The sequence below is a fragment of the Cicer arietinum genome, chromosome 3 (assembly GCF_000331145.2).
Source record: "Cicer arietinum cultivar CDC Frontier isolate Library 1 chromosome 3, Cicar.CDCFrontier_v2.0, whole genome shotgun sequence".
NCBI classification, from domain to species: Eukaryota; Viridiplantae; Streptophyta; class Magnoliopsida; order Fabales; family Fabaceae; genus Cicer; species Cicer arietinum.
In genome coordinates this window covers 65,709,025-65,727,375 of record NC_021162.2, presented here as the reverse complement: position 1 = coordinate 65,727,375, position 18,351 = coordinate 65,709,025, and the positions used below count along the sequence as shown (strand labels likewise).

Genomic DNA, 18,351 nt, shown 5'->3' with positions numbered 1-18,351 from the left:
TCGTTAAATTTATATTATATTTAGTTAAAACATTATCATATAGTTTTTAATGTATTTTCTCTATCTATGATTCTAAATATAACTGGATTAATCGAAATAAGTTTTTTCAAATTTTCAAAAATTTTAAAATTTTTGAACTTTATTGTTTAGATTTATAAATTTTTGAAAATTCAAAATTTGAAACTTTTAAAAATATTCGAAACTTTCTCGAGTTTTAAATTATTAAAATAAGATTACATTTTAAAAATTTGGAAAGCTTTAAAAGTTTCTAAATTTAGAAAATTTTGAAAGTTTCTAAATTTGAAAAGTTTTGAATGTTTTTAAATTTGGAAAGTTTCGAAAGTTTCCAAATATGAAAGTTTTGAAATTTTATTTATTTCAAAAGTTTAACATTGTTCGAAACCTTTGAAAATCTGCAAAATTTCTATTTCGAATGTATGAAAAATTCGAGTGCCACTTACTTTTTTTTTATTTTAAAAATTTAAAAATATTTGAAAGTTTTATTAATTATTTAAAAGTTTGATGAGGTAAAAAAATATTAAAATATTAATTTAAGTGCGGAGGTGCACGGTTTATTGATTATTGAATTTTTTATATGATACTACTATAACCAGATCAATATATAGTTTTTTATTCAATTGAAAAAACACTACATTTATTTAATTATTTAATTGTATTGGTTATAAAATAAAAATACACTAATAATAATAATAATAATAAAAATAATACTATAATGGTCTAAATTCCGTAAAAAAAATGGTCTAAATTAAAATATAAAATAATGATAAAAACCCTTATAAAAAATGAGAGGAGTGAAAAGTGCAATGTAACGAAAATGATGTATGTAACAACTTGAGCGAAGCAGCTTCAACGAACTTTGCTCCTTTTCTTTTCCTTTCAAAAGGTATTCGTTTTTCTTTGCATTGAATGTTCTTTTTGCTTCATTGTTGTTGTATTCTGAATATTCAATTTTTATTCTTTGATTTCGCCCTTTTGGGTTATTCATAACATTCATTTACCAACACCAAAGCAATTCATTTAAGTGAAAACATGCACATCAAAAAGGCCTTAACTTTCTCAAGATTAACCATTCCCCAATATTCCATTTTATTATTAAGTCAACAAAAAAAAGATTCCATTTTATTATATTATTATATATTATTACTTCTTTTTGGCTATTGTCAAAGTGGAATATATATATTGTTTTACTGACAAAATTTGGATTCTTCTGTCATATTTTGATTTCCATTTTGAAGTGTAAGAGTGTGTGTTGTTGTAGTAAAGACTCTGTTGTTGTTGTTTCTTTGTTATTTCATTTCTAGGTTGTAGATAGATATCAATTCATTTGATTCAATGGGAGTCTTTGAGATCTTCAACATTTCAGATTGGTGTCATAGTAATCAGCATTGTTTGGAATTAACCAAAAATTACATGAGCAGTGGGAGGGAAACAGCTTCTTATGCCTTAGGTGTTGTAAGTGTTATTATTTGGGTTGGTGCTGAGATACCTCAAGTTATCACTAACTACAGAGCTAAATCTACTGATGGTCTCTCTGCCACTTTCTTGATCACATGGATTATTGGGTAACTTACCTTTTTCAAAAAGATTTTTATCAGATTCGGTCTAAATAATTTATTGCTTACTACAGATTTGTATCTATTTGTCTCTTTTGTTGGTTTATTTGAATTACTAACACCTCTTGATACTTAATATAATCTATTCAACATTGAGTATGTTATTTGAGATCTCACATTACTAGATTGGTGAATGACAGTTCTGCAACAAATTTTTAAATCAGTGTTGTCGAAAGTGGATCCTGGAAAATAGCAGTTTGTTCAAATTCCGTTACACAACAGTGCTATAGTGTCGCTACAGCAGCAATTTGACAATATTTTGCACTGTTCATTCAGTATTTTGATACAGCTTATTTATGTTCTGCAGAGATCTATTCAACCTATTTGGGTGCATGCTGGAACCTGCAACTGTGAGTGTCTCTCTCGTGTCTTAAATATTCAAGTAGCTTGCCTTTTGAGTCTTAGGAGCTATCTTTAAAATGTCAACATTCACAACATTAAATTAAAACAAAAGTTCAGCATCACTATACTATTGAACAACCAAGCGAGAAGACAAGCATTGGACACATAATCGCCAACTATTTAATGTTACTAGTCCACTATTACTAACTAACTGCTCTTACTGTCAAAACTATCTATTTTGTTTGTTTTCTGTTTATTCTTCCAAACAAAAAAATTAATAAGGGTATGCTTAGTGATTTTTTATTTATTTCTATATGCAGCTTCCAACTCAATTATATATGGCACTGGTAAGGACTCTAGCTGAAGACTGATGGGTTATGGTACCTAGGAAATCATAATTCTTAGTGTATTATATGTATTTCTCACTCTGTTAGTCGGTGTGATGTTACCTTATTTTCTGATGTATTAACCTGCAGCTGTATACCATTATAACTGTTGCACTTGGTTCACAATCCATTTACTATAAATGCATATATCCCCGATCAAAATACAAGAGACAGCTCAAGGTACAATTTCATATCCCTGTACTTATGCTTCGTATGATCTTTTCGGCTTGTATATGTCTGCTTCTTATGGTGCAATATAGTTGCCAAGAGTTTTTGTCGGAATTTTTTCTTTCTCTTGGAACTATATATGACCATATCATGTCATTAGAGAGAAAGTCACAAAATATACTCTTAATTACACTTATTTTTGAAAAAAACTGTGAGCAATTATAGACAAACAAGTTGAGATACATTCAGTAAACTTTAATTTGGCTAATACATTTTTTTATCTGGATTCTTTCATTCCATGAATGAGCAGGTTGAGACACCAACAAAAGCTGAACAAGTAGAAAAAGTCAGTAATGAATTTTATGAACAGAGGCATGATGATTTTGGTAGAGGCACTGGTCGGAGTTCTCCTATTCCTCTTCCAAATATATCTACTGGAAGCGAATTATTTTACCAGTAATAAATCTTTCTCATTAAATCTGTTTAAAATGCATTGTTGTGCTCTAGCTTCTTAGTCATCCTCAATCCCGTGATGTCTTTGGTATGAAGAAAATATCTGATTGTTCCTCAATCTTGAGCAGTATATAGATAAACTTCAATTCATTTCGTCAAAAAGTTGTCAGTTTAAATCTTCAATCTTTAAAAAGTTCTTAGTATATCATTTATATTTTGAATTCATTAGGTCAGCAAGATCTCTGAACAAGAGTCATACACCAACAGCAGGATCTGTCTTAGCCCAAAGAGAACTATCTAATTCTCCTTGTTTAGATTCTATAAAAGAGAATTTGCTTGGTTCAGCTGTTGCCACACAATCTGCCCCAACTTTGAAGATCAAGTCTACTCTATGTGTGGTAAACATTATAGTTCTACTACGACTACTACTCTGTATATGACTATGACATTGTTAGCATTGAAATCTAATCTCATCAAGTCGTCTCTATTCAGGTGTCCACATTAACTTTTCTTGGTGTTTTCAATCTGCAAAAATCACTTGATAAAAGAATTAACCCCATAGTCTCAAACCCAAGACAACAATTTGTGGTTTATGTTGGACGGAAGCTTTTTCAGGTAATGGTAGTTGCAACTTGGCTACCTGTGTAAAAAATCAATAATCCTACTTGCATAGTTACCTAATTGTTTATAATTTTGTTAGTGTCCTGTAAGAAATATGAATAACTTGATCATCGGCTGAATTTTTTCTTTTTCATTTGTTCCTTCTTTTTTGTTCAATTACAGAATCAAAGGGTAACCCTCTCCTAGTTACCTTCTTTTTTTGTTCCTTCTTTTTTTTTTTTAGATAAAGGAGAAAGAGAAAGAACTGTGAAAATGTTGTATTTCTCATTGATTTTGTACATAATACAATGGTATAAATAGCTTAGGGAGTACAAGTAAATAAGCTAATTAACTCAAATATTTACAAGAAAGGAAAGATATTATATGACTATCAATGGTAATAGAATATTCCTATGATACAGCTAATGAAAGTTGTACAACTGTCCCTTAATGGACAGAATCGTAACCAACAAGAAGAAGGTCTTTGAAGTATGATCATGGTTCTTTGTGATTGATGATTACTTTATGATGTGAAAAAGACCAAGTACTAGCCCTTATTTATTCTAATATAAGACTCCAAATCCTAATTAGGGAAACAAATAATGATGATAACGAAGAAATGTGGAAACTAATTTTAAAAGATAGTCTAAGATACCAAGATAAGAATCTAATCCTATGAGATAATCTAAGTTACCTTCATTCTTATAAAGACGAGTTAAATTTTGGCATAAGATAGGATGGTTTGATGCATAGTCCGTGCTTCAAGCCCAAAGGACTTTTGCATTTGTGGAGATGTTATATATATACTATTCATACTTTTACCCAACAGATTTTAACAAAAACCAAACAACTTGAGCTTTTAGAATAATTGTGGTTCATGATCATTATATATATGTTAAACTTTCAACCATGTCAAAACAAAAATAAAATGAAATCTTCTTCGCTGTATTTGCGATCAATTCTTACATCAATTGCAGATTAGCGGGGATCAGTTGCTGGAAAATGGTGCAGGAGGAACCAGTAGCATTGGAAGCTTCCTTGGTTGGACAATGGCATTTATATATATGGGTGGAAGACTGCCTCAAATTTGTTTAAATGTGAGTTATATATTTAATTTCTGTAGCTTAGTATGGACTGCAGATAAAAATTCTGTTACATGAGATAAAAATTCTGGTAATGGACTGTAGTCATTCATCACATCATTTAGCCTGTTATTTAATAAACTAGGAAATATGCACTATATATTTGAAAAACTCAAAGTCATCTAATAAGTTTCATTTTCTAGTAGATCATTCACTTCAACTGATTGTTTATATTGATGCACATCTCAACATTTTGCAGATCAGAAGGGGACATGCTGAGGTCAGGAACTCTAACTATTAAAGCTGTAATCCTTTAAAAAAATTATTTTTGTTTATCATTAGCAACTTAAAATCCCTTTACCAGATTCACCCTTATGAGAGCAGTAAAAGATATTTTATTCTAGTTGCATGAAGCAGTATTCTTGCTCAGAGGAAAGAGTTTGAAGTTTTTTATGATTTGTAGGGCCTCAATCCTTTGATGTTTCTCTTTGCTTTAATTGGGAATGGCACTTATGTTTTAAGGTATTCTTCTGCGTTATATTATCTTCTCTATTTTAAGTTTTGGCTCTAAAGTGATTTTTGCCAAATGAAAATATAGCAAAGGTGTGAAATTATCATTTGTATTTAATGAGTTTGTACTTTATCATTTTATGTAGTATACTTGTGCGCAGCATGGATTGGTCAATAATCAAACCAAATCTACCATGGCTGGTAGATGCAGGAGGATGTGTCCTTCTTGATGCCTTTGTATCCTTTTAATTTTATATATTTATCTTCTATCGATTATTTTTTAGGTTCTAAAGAGCCTAGTAGCGTAACTCACACACACTAAATGTGGAGAAAGAGGGGTATGGCGGGTTCAAACCCATGACCTAGCATATCAAATGTCCCTGCAGCTACCATTTAAGCTGTACTTAGGAATATCTTCGATCAAATTATTCTTGCAAGATTAAAGTGGATTCTAAAATAGTTTAAGTTATATGTAGCGTCAGCAAAGATAGTCTTGGAGTTTAGCTTATTAACTTAAAATGTTATGCATTGATTTTCTTACGCCTGTTAGACAGGAATATAAATTTTCTCCTTTTTTGTATGAATAAATAATAATTCTGGTTATAGACACTGAGGGAACAATCTACGTACACAAGACGTAAGGAACATTCTTTAACTGAAAAGAAAAGAGAATACAAACTATAACTACGATAATATTAAAAGAAATAAAAATAAAGTAAAATGATAGATAATATGTTTATGAGGTTCGTGTTGAACCTTGTGCAGAAATTAGCAGGCATAAGAGATATGTCTACCTTAATATCTGTTTTAGATTTTAATGCAGTTTTTATATTTTCGCTGCCGGAACTCCTCAAGCCTGTAGATAAATATAAACATCAGACTGTTTCTTATTGAGGAAGAAACAAGGATATTCAGGTTTCTTACTCTCTCTTGTATGTATATGTATGTGCATGTGCTTCTGTGCCATTTTGGGATGTGTTTATGCATACCATGTATTTGGTTTCTAATATGTCTTCCATTATATCTGTTTTTGGTAGTATACTGATGTAAAGGAGAAGGTATTGTATTGATATAAAAATTGGGAAAGGATGGTAGTTTTTGTAATTTGTAACACAAAAGGCTTTGAGGATAGTTAACTACTAGAACAAAGTTTTATTCTTTTGGAACTTTGACCGTGAAGATTGGTTCAAAGAATATTGTATTATTTGGAGGGATACGTATCTCATGAAGGTGAAGTTAATTGTACTTTAGCAAGGAAAAAAGCTGAAAATTAGAGGAATTTAAAATTGAAAAAAGAAAAGTAAAAAATGGGGGAATGTTCTGTTTGTCTCCATCATAACAATGTCTATGCTGATGAAACAGAATATGTACATGTATTACTATGCATTTCTTCCAATTGTGAAATCATAATCTGATAAATAATGTTGTCTTCCATGGTTAATTTTACTTTCAGTTGGCTAAAAATACTGGTGCTTTTCTCCAATTTCAACCAAAACTGGATTATTTCATAAAGCTGACATAGATGTTCATAGCAATCTTTCAATCTCCACCAAGTTGTCCTAGATATGTGAGCATGAAGATGAATTGATGAATGGTGATAGCTGCTTAATTGTTAAAAATCATTGGCCTGGTGACCAGAAAAACAAAGTGGTTTTGTTCATTGTTTGAGGTTGTTGATGCTACCATTTTGCATTCCTTTTCAACTTTTTATCTGTGAACCTGAGATTTTTGACGAGACATTATTGATGCCGTTTAAAAAGGCATTCGATTAGTATATCCTTCAATTTTCAATCTGCACTTGTGTTTTGTTGGTCTAAATCTATAGATAACCAATGGAAAATGCTCGGATAAATTTGGTGCTTTTTTAAATCATTACAAAACACAAGTTTAGCATATGGTATCCTACATGATTTTATACAGTATCTGGTCTCTAACAGAATTGAAGAATAATTTTTGCATTTACTTGTATTCATAGGGTACAAGATGTTCTGAGGTAGCCTTAAGCTTGGGAAGCTTTACCCTTGGGGATTCAGTGGCACCATAAGACCCTTGAGGGCAGAACAAAATGTACACTGATGCATCACAAGCAAGTTCTAGATCATATACACGCTTCCCTGCAGCATATTCCCCCATAAGTTGATAGGATCTTTCTGATTGATCCATTGCAACACAAATATCCTCACTACCTGCTCAAATTCAAGTTAAGACTTTTAAAAAATAAAATACTATTCAAAACCGAATAGACAACATATCATGTGAATCGAATCTTATTATAAGTTGATAGATATATGATCAATAAAAATATGACATTTTAAGTTAAAACAAATGACATAGGAAAAAAATCCCAGTTGATATGCCATATAATTCTCAATTAACTCAAATATCGAAATGACAAAAAGTGGTAGGTTATACAAAGTTTATAGACCAGTTGTGATTAATTCCAACCAATCAAGATTGATGCTGCAATTCATATCCAATATAGATATGCATAGCGATTCATATTGATCAAGTTCAATTTTGTTTCGGATTTAGATTCAACTTGCATTTGAAGGTTGGAATTACTCACATGCAGCTAACTCTATCTGTGTCTTGTAGATAAAATCCAAAACATCTGAAATCTCTTTCTCAAACTTAAGAAACGGTCCATTAGAGAACTCCATCTTTCTCAGTTTACATAGTCCTTCCCCTAACTCCATCATAGCTCCTTTATGGTTCTATATTCAATCCATTAACATGTGTTATTTAATTTCAACAATAACACAGAACCCAACCAAAACCATACAACTAACTAAATGAAAATTAATTACAAGACACAAGTAATATTCAAAGAGGGCTTCTTTTCTGATCCCAAGTCACTTCGGAGCTATATAAAAAATAAAAAAACACAGTTTTTGTCTCTTTTGGTTATGTCGTTTAAAAGTATAATTCTAAATAAAAATCAAGTTTTTGACTCTTTTTTTTTTCGTTCAGAAGTATTATTTCTGACACATGTGTTCCCACTTTAAAGGCACTTCGAATGTATCTGTCCTAAAAAAACACGATTTTTAAGTTGTCCAAAAGTTTATTTCTGAACAGAACAGTTTTTTGGGTTAAAAGTATAGTTGTCGACAAATGTGTGGTTTTTAAGAAAAGTGGTATTGGGAAAAGAAGCTTATATAGAAAACCTGGTTGAAGAGGTGATGAAACCCCACAGCACATTGAAGTATTCCATGAATTAATGTTCTTGATGGCTCCTCAGCATTGTGCCAAAGGGATTCAAGATAGTCATGACATTTGTAGTACTCTCCACCATTAAACAGAGTCACTGCTTCATCAAAGTTGTGTTCTTCATCTTCATCTTCATCTTCTTCTTTAGTGAAATACCTATAAGAAACAATAAATAGCTTGGAGTTGCTGCTTTTGAGGTTCAAGTGTTGCTTTGAATCAGTTATTGGATTGAAACATGGTGGAGTAAAATTGATGGAGTTGTGTAGCCATAGATAGGGTTGGGATGAGGTATGGAAGATAGTTTTGAGGGAATAAGAAGATGGAAGAAGAGCCATAAATGATGAATGGTGAGAAAAGCTTTCAATGGTTTAGCCATATTTTCATTCTTTTTTTTTTTTTTATGTGGTGAGGGTGAAAGCTTATGACAAACAAGAAAAAGAAAACACTTTCTTGCACACTTAAAATTTAGAGTGAATAATTCAGAAAAAAACACAGGCCAATTTGGTACTGAGAAGTGCTAAACATCAATTTGATTTTTGAAATATTGGTTAAATTATTAGTGTTATATAAAGACTAAAAATTTCTCTTAAAATTATTTTTAAAAAGAGTAATTTGATCCACATTTGAAATTGTTGCAGTCCAAGTTAGTACTTTTAATTTCTAAGGGACTAAATTGGTCTATGTGATTATTGTTGATATCAATTTGGATTTTCCCTCTAAAACTTATGTATGAAACTTCACTTTGTTGTAGACTACATTCTATTTGTTTTGGTAAACAGTCTAAATAAACATTTACTCAATAAATAATTAGTGTTGCTAACACTATTCAAATTATAAATTATTGTGAATTGTGAGTTATTTCACTTGTAAAAATATTTCTTTTGTAAGAATCTACTCTTAAACCATATATGATTTAGTAGTTTGGTCAACTTTAGAACTTTATTGTAGGAACAATTTTTTAAGTTCTTAAGATGTCTACAATTAAAATAAAAATGCATTGAGATTTTTAAATTCTATTTGTCGAATCCTCTAAAATTAAGTTCAAAATCTAAAATAAGTTTTAACAAAGATGCCCTAAACTCTTTTGAAAAGCTTATAAAATAAATAGATAATAATTTATAAACATATTATTATCTATTTCTATAAACTTAGACATTATCACAAATTTTTATGGTGTAAAATAAGTTTAAATGAGTCTTCTATATCCCTTTTGTATATTTTTAAAAATTTAATTTGTATGTATTAATAGTTTAAAATAATTTTAAGATCCAATTAAATTTCATTATTAAGATACTTAAGTATTTTATTAATATAAATTAATATATCTAAATAATAAAATTTAATTTGACATCTCTGAAAAGATTTTTTTATATTATTATTTATATAAATTAAATTTTTATTTAAATAACAATATTCTTATGCAAATACTCAAGACACTAATTTATGTTGCTTCATAATTTTTGCATAGATTTTAAAAAAATAAAAAATAAATTTCTATATAAAGACATTGTAGCAAAACAAAATATTTTCACAACTAAACGCATGTTAATTGATTCCAGAATAATCAATCCAATCTCTTCATTGTTTGTCTCTATGTTCTTGATTGGCTTGCTTACTAGTAGTTAGGATTTGGAGCACATGCAAATGAATTATTAGGCCCTACAGGTGTTCAAACATCCAGCTAATAGTTCTCCTTAAAATCTTAGGAATTTACTGATTACCCCAACAATTAAACACTACATCTTTACGTTTATATTAAATACCAATTTTGTCCTCCCTTTTATTTATAAAAAATAATAAATATGAGAGATATATTTGGAAAATTAAAATAAATAAATAAATTTATTAAAAACATTAGCGTCAGCCAACAGAGAACCCCAGAAAACATATCAGAATCTTTGATAGCAGCATCCAGATTTGCAGTGGACAACCAACGCTAACATTTTTCAAAAATTCAGTATCCGAGATTTTCAAAAAATTCGGAACATAATTTTAATGTAAAGATTTCATTTTTATAAAATTCAAAATTTAAAGATTTCAATAAATGAAATATTCGCAACCTAAAAATATTCTGAATTTTTCAAATAAATGAAAAGTTCGAAAAATAATATTCCAAAAAATTTTAAACTAAAAATATCTGGAATTACAGAAAATGTAATTAATTTGTTCTATAAAAAAACACAGATTGGAGCTGAAAATTATTTGATAATCAAGTGTCACGTGGACCGGCCGATGCTAATCTTTCCATTTCAATAATTTAATTTAAAATGGCTCTGAAATTTTTGGCTTTTAAAAAAATTAGTATTCCGAATTTTTCTGTGTTTAAAAAATTAAATTTCATTTTTATTCTAAATATTTTTAACTAAATAATAGAAGGATTATTTTGTAATTTAATGAATTTGTAGTGGTGAGAGGACTAGATGTTTGGGATGGGAAGTACATTCCTTTTGAAAACTCTAATACCACTATTATTAGCCTTTAAGAGTTTGACTAAAGTTTTTGGGTTTATATCGGGATAATAGAGAGTCTTTGATTTTTTTTTTTTAGTATGAATTTCAAATTGAAAACAGTCGACTAAAATGAGACTGAATTGATTTTTTATTTAATTTAAAAATAATTTTCTTTTATAATTAGGAAAAAAAAAGTACTTATAATTCTTTTTTTTTTAAAATAATATGTCACCACCAATAAAGATAATCATTATTTTAAGAATTATTAATCTCCACTACATTTGATCACTTGAACCATCACTGATCACTCATCTTTAACTACTGTCGATCATCAACCACCTACAATCGACCACTACAACCATCGACCACTGTACCACCAACGACAACCATCAATGACCACCACCACCCACATCTCACCATCTCTCACCACCGACAACCCACCTTCCACCATTGTCACATCCACCCACCTTTGACAATCATCACCACCAACTACTTTTGACCCGCATTCGTCACCACCCATCATCTCTCATACCTCCTGCTACCACCACCACCACCAACCACTACAGTCACTATTTATCATACTCCGACCACCACCTTCAACTATCAACAATTTATTTTGACCATTGCAGTCGCGTTCAACAACTGATTACTACTATGATAGTCATTTTCTACAACTACCAATTTCAACAACAATTATTAAAATTATTATAATTAAATAAATTATTATTTTATAATATTTGAATTGTTTTAAAGTAATTAAATTTAATATTATTTTTATTTTTTATTTTTAAATTTGTGTTAATAGTTTTTAAATTTGGTGATTTTCATAATGAAACAAAGTAAAGAGACTAAATAAGACATGACTCAACTGACAAACGTCGATATTGTTAGATTGAATATTTTTGGATTCGAACTTGAGACATCACAATTATATACAAATTTATTTACCATTTCATATATAGATAAAAAAAATTATTTAATTCAAATAAAATAAAAAGTGAAACTCAATTAAGAATTGAAATTTATAATTAACAATTAAAAACTCAGATACTAAAACTAGTAACTCAACTAAAACTAATTTTTAAAACTTTCTTAACATAAAATAAAAAATCACCTAAAACGGTGCCTAATTAAATCTAATTAATAATGTTATAAAATTCAGATAGGTGCCTAATTAAATCTAGAGTCACTAAGTAAACCACAATGTATTGAAATTTTTCACAATATGTAAAGTCGATCCAAAGCAAGTGGGTTCTTAACATGTATCTACCTCACACCCATTTAAAGTGAATTTTAAGGGTGAATTGCGGGTTAGACAAGTTTTTGTGATTTGAGTTTGATGGTCAAGTTTTCGTCTCATCACCCTTTTACGGTGAAACTTTATATTCTACTACGTACTTCAAATATTTAAAAACTAAGTGTGACCTGTGACAATGATACCTCAGTTTCTCATACAAAATAATATTTAATACTATTTTTTTTCCACGATAATCCTATTTGAGCACTATCCTAGTAAATGTGATTCTTTCAAATGAGATTCAAATCCTTGTTCGCCATATTGTGAGTTTTTTTTATTAAAATTTTAAATTTGTGACACTTCCTTTGGTCCTTTTTTATAAAAAATAAAATAATCAGAAATCAACAAAAAACATTTAAACCAACTAATATTAAACTTTTCTCTTTCAAATATAGCTATAATATTTAATTAAATGCATCTACATACATAAAAATATGTGAATTTCTAGCATCTAGTTAACATAAACCTCAAAATAAAATAAGGATATTAAAAATTTACATCAATTAACCTCACAATACTTCTTGTTCGAATTTCGTGAGGTTGCGTACTATTATCCCCATCTAATAGAATTACCAAGATGAAACAATAAAACAAAAATATAACAAGAAATCAGTAATAAAAAACACATCATAAGCACACCTTTCACTAAACAAACAGTAACTTAAATTAGCATTATGCTGCATCAACCAAGATAAAATTTTGTAAAATAAAAATAGATGTTGATAACAAGATAAAGATTAGTCCAGTAAATAGAATATTATATATTATCATATAGAAAGAAAGCATGAAATCAAAATATTGTTATAAGGTAAAATTTGGACCACCACCAGATCAAGAGCCATGCGTAAATGGTCTAAAGGCAGGCAATAAAACATTGCATGTTAGCTGGAAGGTTAATGGTGACCCACTATACTCTTGCTTCCCAAATCAATCTACATATGATAATTGATAGGCTAAACCCATAAAGACATTTCTTTATGGTCTATCAAGAGTTCAGACATAACTTCTTCCTATAAATGTCAAATTCAATGGACCCTCACACATTCACATTGTTATCTGGCGGGTGTTTGATGTCTCAGATAGGACTTGCTTCCTTGCCTACTTTATTGTCAATATACTACCAAACTTATCAAGCAGTCACATGAAGAGACAACCAACTTAGTAAATAGGAAAATAATGTGTGAGAAATGGTCATGGATCAAGTTAGGAAACAATCCATTCAAGGGGAAAATTGATTCCGGCAATTATAGGTCTTTGTAATAGTAATTGTGAATGTTCTGGAGTCCTGTGTGACTTTTCAAAGCTGTGAGTGAAATGGACCTAACATTATTATGCCATTCAAAGACAATGATTTGGACCACATGCATAACTTGTACAAATATAATCGCATATGATATGTCTTCGGTAATAATAGCAATAACAGAGGTCAAAATGCGAAGATCTTATAATGTCTGACCCATAAATCAATATAGAATCCTACATATATGTTATATTTTGTTAATAACTTGCACAAATAACATAGCTCTACCTAGATGGAATATGAGGTATGCTATTGAGCTGCAAAATTAAGTAACTCTCAGATATGTAACACAACTGGGAATCCTACAGACAGCATTATCAAGATTTATTTAGTATATCTCTAAGTAAAAAAAAAAAAAAAAACATGTTCTGAATTAAATAAAATGTACATGATAGGAGCTTCACCTTTACAAACATGGAGAATCACAAGCCTATTAAAATAGCTTAAAAAACAGAACACTTTGTTGTTTTACCATTTCTTTCATTTTATTTTAGTGTGTTTTTGATAGCCCTAGCTACTGCTATCTTCATCTTGAAATGAAAAGGCACTGATATTGGTTTCAATCATTGAATCACTAGACAGATATAGCTATTATCGGATGGCCATAATGCAACCAAATAATGAAGCATCACGTGTATATATATATATAGTTGATAATTCCATCACTCTATCCTCATAGATATCATAAACTAGTTAGGATATCTTTAATTTAAAAAAAATCATACTGTTGTTGCTTGCTTATAATAATACATCAAATGTGTGAGGCAGATCATAGGCTGGGAATTTGTTTCATTGAAAAATAAGGAAAAAAAGGTAGGGTAAGGAGAATATGACGTGTTTGGTTTTAACACCTTCATAAATAATAAATAATTGGCGACATGCTAAATTGGTACACAGACCTGAAACACATATATATCAAAGCAAAAGGAATTTGATAGGCAACCAACAACAGCCTAGTAGTTTTCTAAGTTTCATTTCATCTTCACTCGTCTATTCCAGTTACAAGTATATTAAACTAATAAAACATCACTGGAAAAAAACAGTGTGAATGAAAAAAGATATGGAAAGAGCAACAGAGATGAAAACCTTTGATTGCAGCCTGCTTCCAAAATCACCCATCTTAAGAGATAGAGATGCATCTTTCTCATCACATCTCACACCCCAGAAACCAAACCTTTGCCAACCACATAATCATAATCACCGCGACCTGCTCGATGATCCCACCTCGGAGCTCAGCATTTTCGATGCACACAAATACTTCAACGAAGTGACGAATAACGACAACGTCCAAAAAGTTACAATCGGCAGCAACAATCACAGTAGCAGAGTTTCACCAGTGGTGGTTAATGTTAACACAGAAACTGAACACATTGTTATACCAGATACCCCCACAACAAGATACTCCTCTGCTTCTTCCACAGTGGATGGTTATTCAAACATCAGAAACTATAAAGCGCGTTCTTTTCATGCTGCAACACCAACAGCTTCATCAGAAGCTAGTTGGAATAGTCAACAAGGTTTGTTATCTCATCCACCAGGTGCTATATCAGTTAACATAAAAAACCCATCCAATCCCAACTCTAATAACAACAGCAACAAACCTAAAACATCACTTTCCAAACCAATTTGGCTTTTCAGGAGAAAATGTCCATGCACAGGTAAAAAATCAGTTCAAGTCAATGAAAAAAAGTCAACAGAATTACCCAAAAATAGAATCAAAATTCCTTCACCGGTTTCACCATCACCACCACCAATGGACAATTGGGATCAAACACCGAATCATGTTGTAACAAAATCTCAAAGGTTCCAACCAGTGGTAACAACTGTAAGAGTACCTTTCACCGATGGATTCACATTTCCAGTGTTAAACTCTAATTCAACATCAACAACAGTGAAACCCAAAAACGGCGTCGTTTTGGAAGATCCACCGCGAGACTCGTTAGAGGTTTTCCGACCACCTGAAGAAGTTGCATTTGATGCGAAAACCCTAAATTTCCCCTTCCCGCCGGCTATGTCTCGAATCATAGTTGACGATGGCGACGCAGCGAGTGATGCGAGTTCCGATCTGTTCGAGATCGAGAGTTTCTCAACCGCGACACAATCTTCGCACGCTGCTGTGTACCGTAGAAACAGTAGAGACTCGTTTGACGAAGGATCGACGACGACGGCGATGACGGAGTGCTACGAGCCGAGCGAGGCGAGTATTGAGTGGAGCGTGACGACGGCGGATGGATACGACGAAAGCTACGGCGGGGGTAGCGGCGTCGGCGGTGGTGTGACGGCGGAGCATTGGAAGAGGAAAGGAGGGAATGGGTTGTTGGTGAGTTGTCGATGTGAGAAAGCGGTTAGTGTGGGGCCACAACCGGTAAAATGTGAAGGACAAAGAGGTGCCACGTCATCATGGAAAAACGTGAGTGGTGGTGTAATTAGTAGGGTAGGGGGTGTAAATAAACCACCGCTTGCTAGGTCTTCTCATTCTCACAGAAACAACAACAACACACCTCGGGTCACTTCATTTGCTTTTGCTACATAGCAATTTGATTCTGATTTTGATGCATGCACCCTTACAATGTTACATTGCGTAATGCAAGGCAAGGGTTTTCCGTTATTTGTTTTATTATTTCTTCAATTTTCGGGTTTCAAATAGTGTAGTGTTTTTTCCCTTCAATTTGTTACTTGTAACACACCACCATCATGCATGAGCTTCTTGTATATTGCATCTCTGCTCTTTTTCTATCCGAATCTAAGCTACCAATTAAGCAATGCGCCCAAATAATTAGTATTAATTAACACAAGTTTGGCTTATGACGAAGGACAATTGAGTTACTAAGTGAGCCTTCGTATATTTGTATTCACGGTCTCACCATGCAATGCAGTGACTACAATTTTAAATTTGGAGTTTCACAAAAATTACGGCTAAACCATGCAATGATGACTACCATGGTATTGAATTTTATTCAATAAAAAAATTAATATTAATTTAATTCTTTTTCCCTAAGTTGAGGTTAATTTGTCTGGATTGTAGATTAATGTTTTTCATACAAAATCGTAGTATGTTCTATTTTCTTCTCATCGTAGTATGTTCTATTTTCTTCTCATCGTAGTGCATGTATTAAAAATAACATGTAGAATATGCTGGTCCTATTACTGTTAGGTACAATGTCCGTCCATATACAGAATCACATGGGGAGACACGAGACATGTATTTTTTAGACTAGATCATGAATTAAGAGGATTAGATCTTCCACATACTTGTCGGTAGTGTATTTCCATGTACTTAAAACTTAAGAAAGTAGTACATGTCGAAATAGGCTATAATGCTATCTGTCCAAGTAGGACATGAGGGTTTAGGGTGTTTTGTGAGAAGGCCCCACAAGGCTTCAAATTTTTAAAGGTAATTTTTTATTTATTAAGCATTTATATAATTATTGTTACATGTATATAATTAACAGATTTATTTTTTAGACTAAAATATTTACTAAAAAATTATATTGTTATATTTAATTAATTTTAAATAAAAAATTAATTTTAACTTATATTATATGGATTAAATACATAAATTTTTATTGATTTAAGTGTCTTATATAAAGGATCGAAGAGAGTATTTTATTATGTTAGAGTATATTCTTTCTGTTTTACAATTAGTATCACTTTAATAAAAAATATTATCTTAAAATAAATGTCATTCACAATTTTTAATAAAATTTAAATTATTTTTTATCTATACTACCTTTCAATGATTATTATATATATAATTTTTAAAATATTATTATATTTTGCATTGATAATAAAAAAAAATCAATAATTAAGATGAGTATTGAGTAGTTTGTTAAAATTACTATTTTTTTTCTTGTAGTTATTGCATTTTTTAAAATATATTTTAAAAAAATCAACGACACTTGTGAGACATAAGGAGTAATAGCATTTCATGTTCCAATCTAAATAAGACATTTAGCTTTTTTTTTATCAACTATAAAGTTTTAATTCAAATTTCAGACATTCTAAAAACGAAATCATATTTTAAATATGATAATTCTTATAATTTTAATAAAAAAAAATATTTTAATAATTTAATAAAAATTAAGTTTTATAATATTAAATTCTCTTAAAATATTTGATTGTTTATATAATATTTGTATATTTTATAAAATAATATTAATTATTTTTGTTAACATTGCATGTGCTAGAGAAGTTTTTAAAAATTTAAATTTTTAAAATCTTATTTATAATTTATAATGTCGTAAAATAAGTAGTATTGTGATGATTTCTATTGAAAATAATTTTTAAAAAAAAATCTTAATTCTAAATAATGTTTTTCCTTTTTGATAAAATAAATAAATAATAATATCTCGGATAGAAAAGATATATATTATCTACAAATAAATAATTTTTTTTCTATCATTCACATATTTATTTTTAATCATTGAATCACGTGAAAATAATGAATCTGATGTACTATTTTGTTATAAAAAAGTTGTTTATAAGCAAAACGGTTGACATATATCTTTCTATCAAGAATATCATTATCTATTTATTTTATCAAAAAAGAAAAACATTATACAACTATATCTCGAATCTCGATGCTATTCATTTTTATTTCGATAACTCCAACGACTGATACATTATTTGTAATTTTTTAATTAATCCAACTCAAAAGGTCCATGATGATTATGTTTTTTAAGAATCATTTCTTCAACGTGCATGGAAACAATTCCATTATGAGAATCTATATACCATAATCAATCCTCGTGATTTATAGACAGTGTTTACCATTTTCAATTTGTTTGAAACAGGTCCTTTATAAATTATTTTTTAATTTACCAAATAGTCCATCTCATATGAGCTTTAGTTCCAAAAACTTATGAAGAATTTTTTTTAAAGCGAAATATTATTGATCAATATAACTGTGAAATATAAATTAT

The 18,351-nt window shown here is 30.2% G+C and overlaps 3 protein-coding genes across 3 annotated transcripts; 2 read left to right on the top strand and 1 right to left on the bottom strand.

The window, feature by feature from the left end:
- Window positions 1–787: 787 nt before the first annotated feature.
- On the top strand, window positions 788–6,966 carry LOC101492625 (vacuolar histidine transporter YPQ3). The gene is made up of 14 exons (XM_027333114.2): window positions 788–904; window positions 1,323–1,583; window positions 1,942–1,984; window positions 2,297–2,323; window positions 2,453–2,542; window positions 2,841–2,986; window positions 3,213–3,381; window positions 3,476–3,598; window positions 4,561–4,680; window positions 4,925–4,945; window positions 5,129–5,187; window positions 5,322–5,412; window positions 5,987–6,090; window positions 6,629–6,966. The coding sequence occupies exons 2-13, from the start codon at window positions 1,354–1,356 to the stop codon at window positions 6,035–6,037; spliced, it is 1,170 nt and encodes a 389-aa protein (XP_027188915.2). The 5' UTR covers window positions 788–904; window positions 1,323–1,353; the 3' UTR covers window positions 6,038–6,090; window positions 6,629–6,966.
- Window positions 6,967–7,015: 49 nt separating this feature from the next.
- LOC101492956 (uncharacterized) lies at window positions 7,016–8,804 on the bottom strand. The gene is made up of 3 exons (XM_004493236.4): window positions 8,340–8,804; window positions 7,742–7,889; window positions 7,016–7,361 (listed from the first exon to the last, which is right to left on the bottom strand). The coding sequence occupies exons 1-3, from the start codon at window positions 8,715–8,717 to the stop codon at window positions 7,135–7,137; spliced, it is 753 nt and encodes a 250-aa protein (XP_004493293.1). The 5' UTR covers window positions 8,718–8,804; the 3' UTR covers window positions 7,016–7,134.
- A 5,525-nt stretch (window positions 8,805–14,329) lies between these two features.
- On the top strand, window positions 14,330–16,165 carry LOC101492286 (protein PHYTOCHROME KINASE SUBSTRATE 4). Its single transcript, XM_004493235.4, has one exon. The coding sequence runs from the start codon at window positions 14,478–14,480 to the stop codon at window positions 15,960–15,962; it is 1,485 nt and encodes a 494-aa protein (XP_004493292.1). The 5' UTR covers window positions 14,330–14,477; the 3' UTR covers window positions 15,963–16,165.
- The last annotated feature ends 2,186 nt before the right edge of the window (window positions 16,166–18,351 follow it).

Excerpts from the sequence above, each read along its gene's own strand:
- LOC101492286 (XM_004493235.4), top strand. The coding sequence starts at position 14,478 with ATGAAAAAAGATATGGAAAGAGCAACAGAGATGAAAACCTTTGATTGC.
- LOC101492956 (XM_004493236.4), bottom strand. The coding sequence starts at position 8,717 with ATGGCTCTTCTTCCATCTTCTTATTCCCTCAAAACTATCTTCCATACC. Across the intron at positions 7,890-8,339 it reads TTCATCACCTCTTCAACCAG|AACCATAAAGGAGCTATGAT; the intron begins GTTTTCTATATA and ends GATTGAATATAG. Across the intron at positions 7,362-7,741 it reads ACAGATAGAGTTAGCTGCAT|GTAGTGAGGATATTTGTGTT; the intron begins GTGAGTAATTCC and ends GAATTTGAGCAG.
- LOC101492625 (XM_027333114.2), top strand. The coding sequence starts at position 1,354 with ATGGGAGTCTTTGAGATCTTCAACATTTCAGATTGGTGTCATAGTAAT. Across the intron at positions 2,543-2,840 it reads AATACAAGAGACAGCTCAAG|GTTGAGACACCAACAAAAGC; the intron begins GTACAATTTCAT and ends ATGAATGAGCAG. Across the intron at positions 2,987-3,212 it reads GGAAGCGAATTATTTTACCA|GTCAGCAAGATCTCTGAACA; the intron begins GTAATAAATCTT and ends TGAATTCATTAG.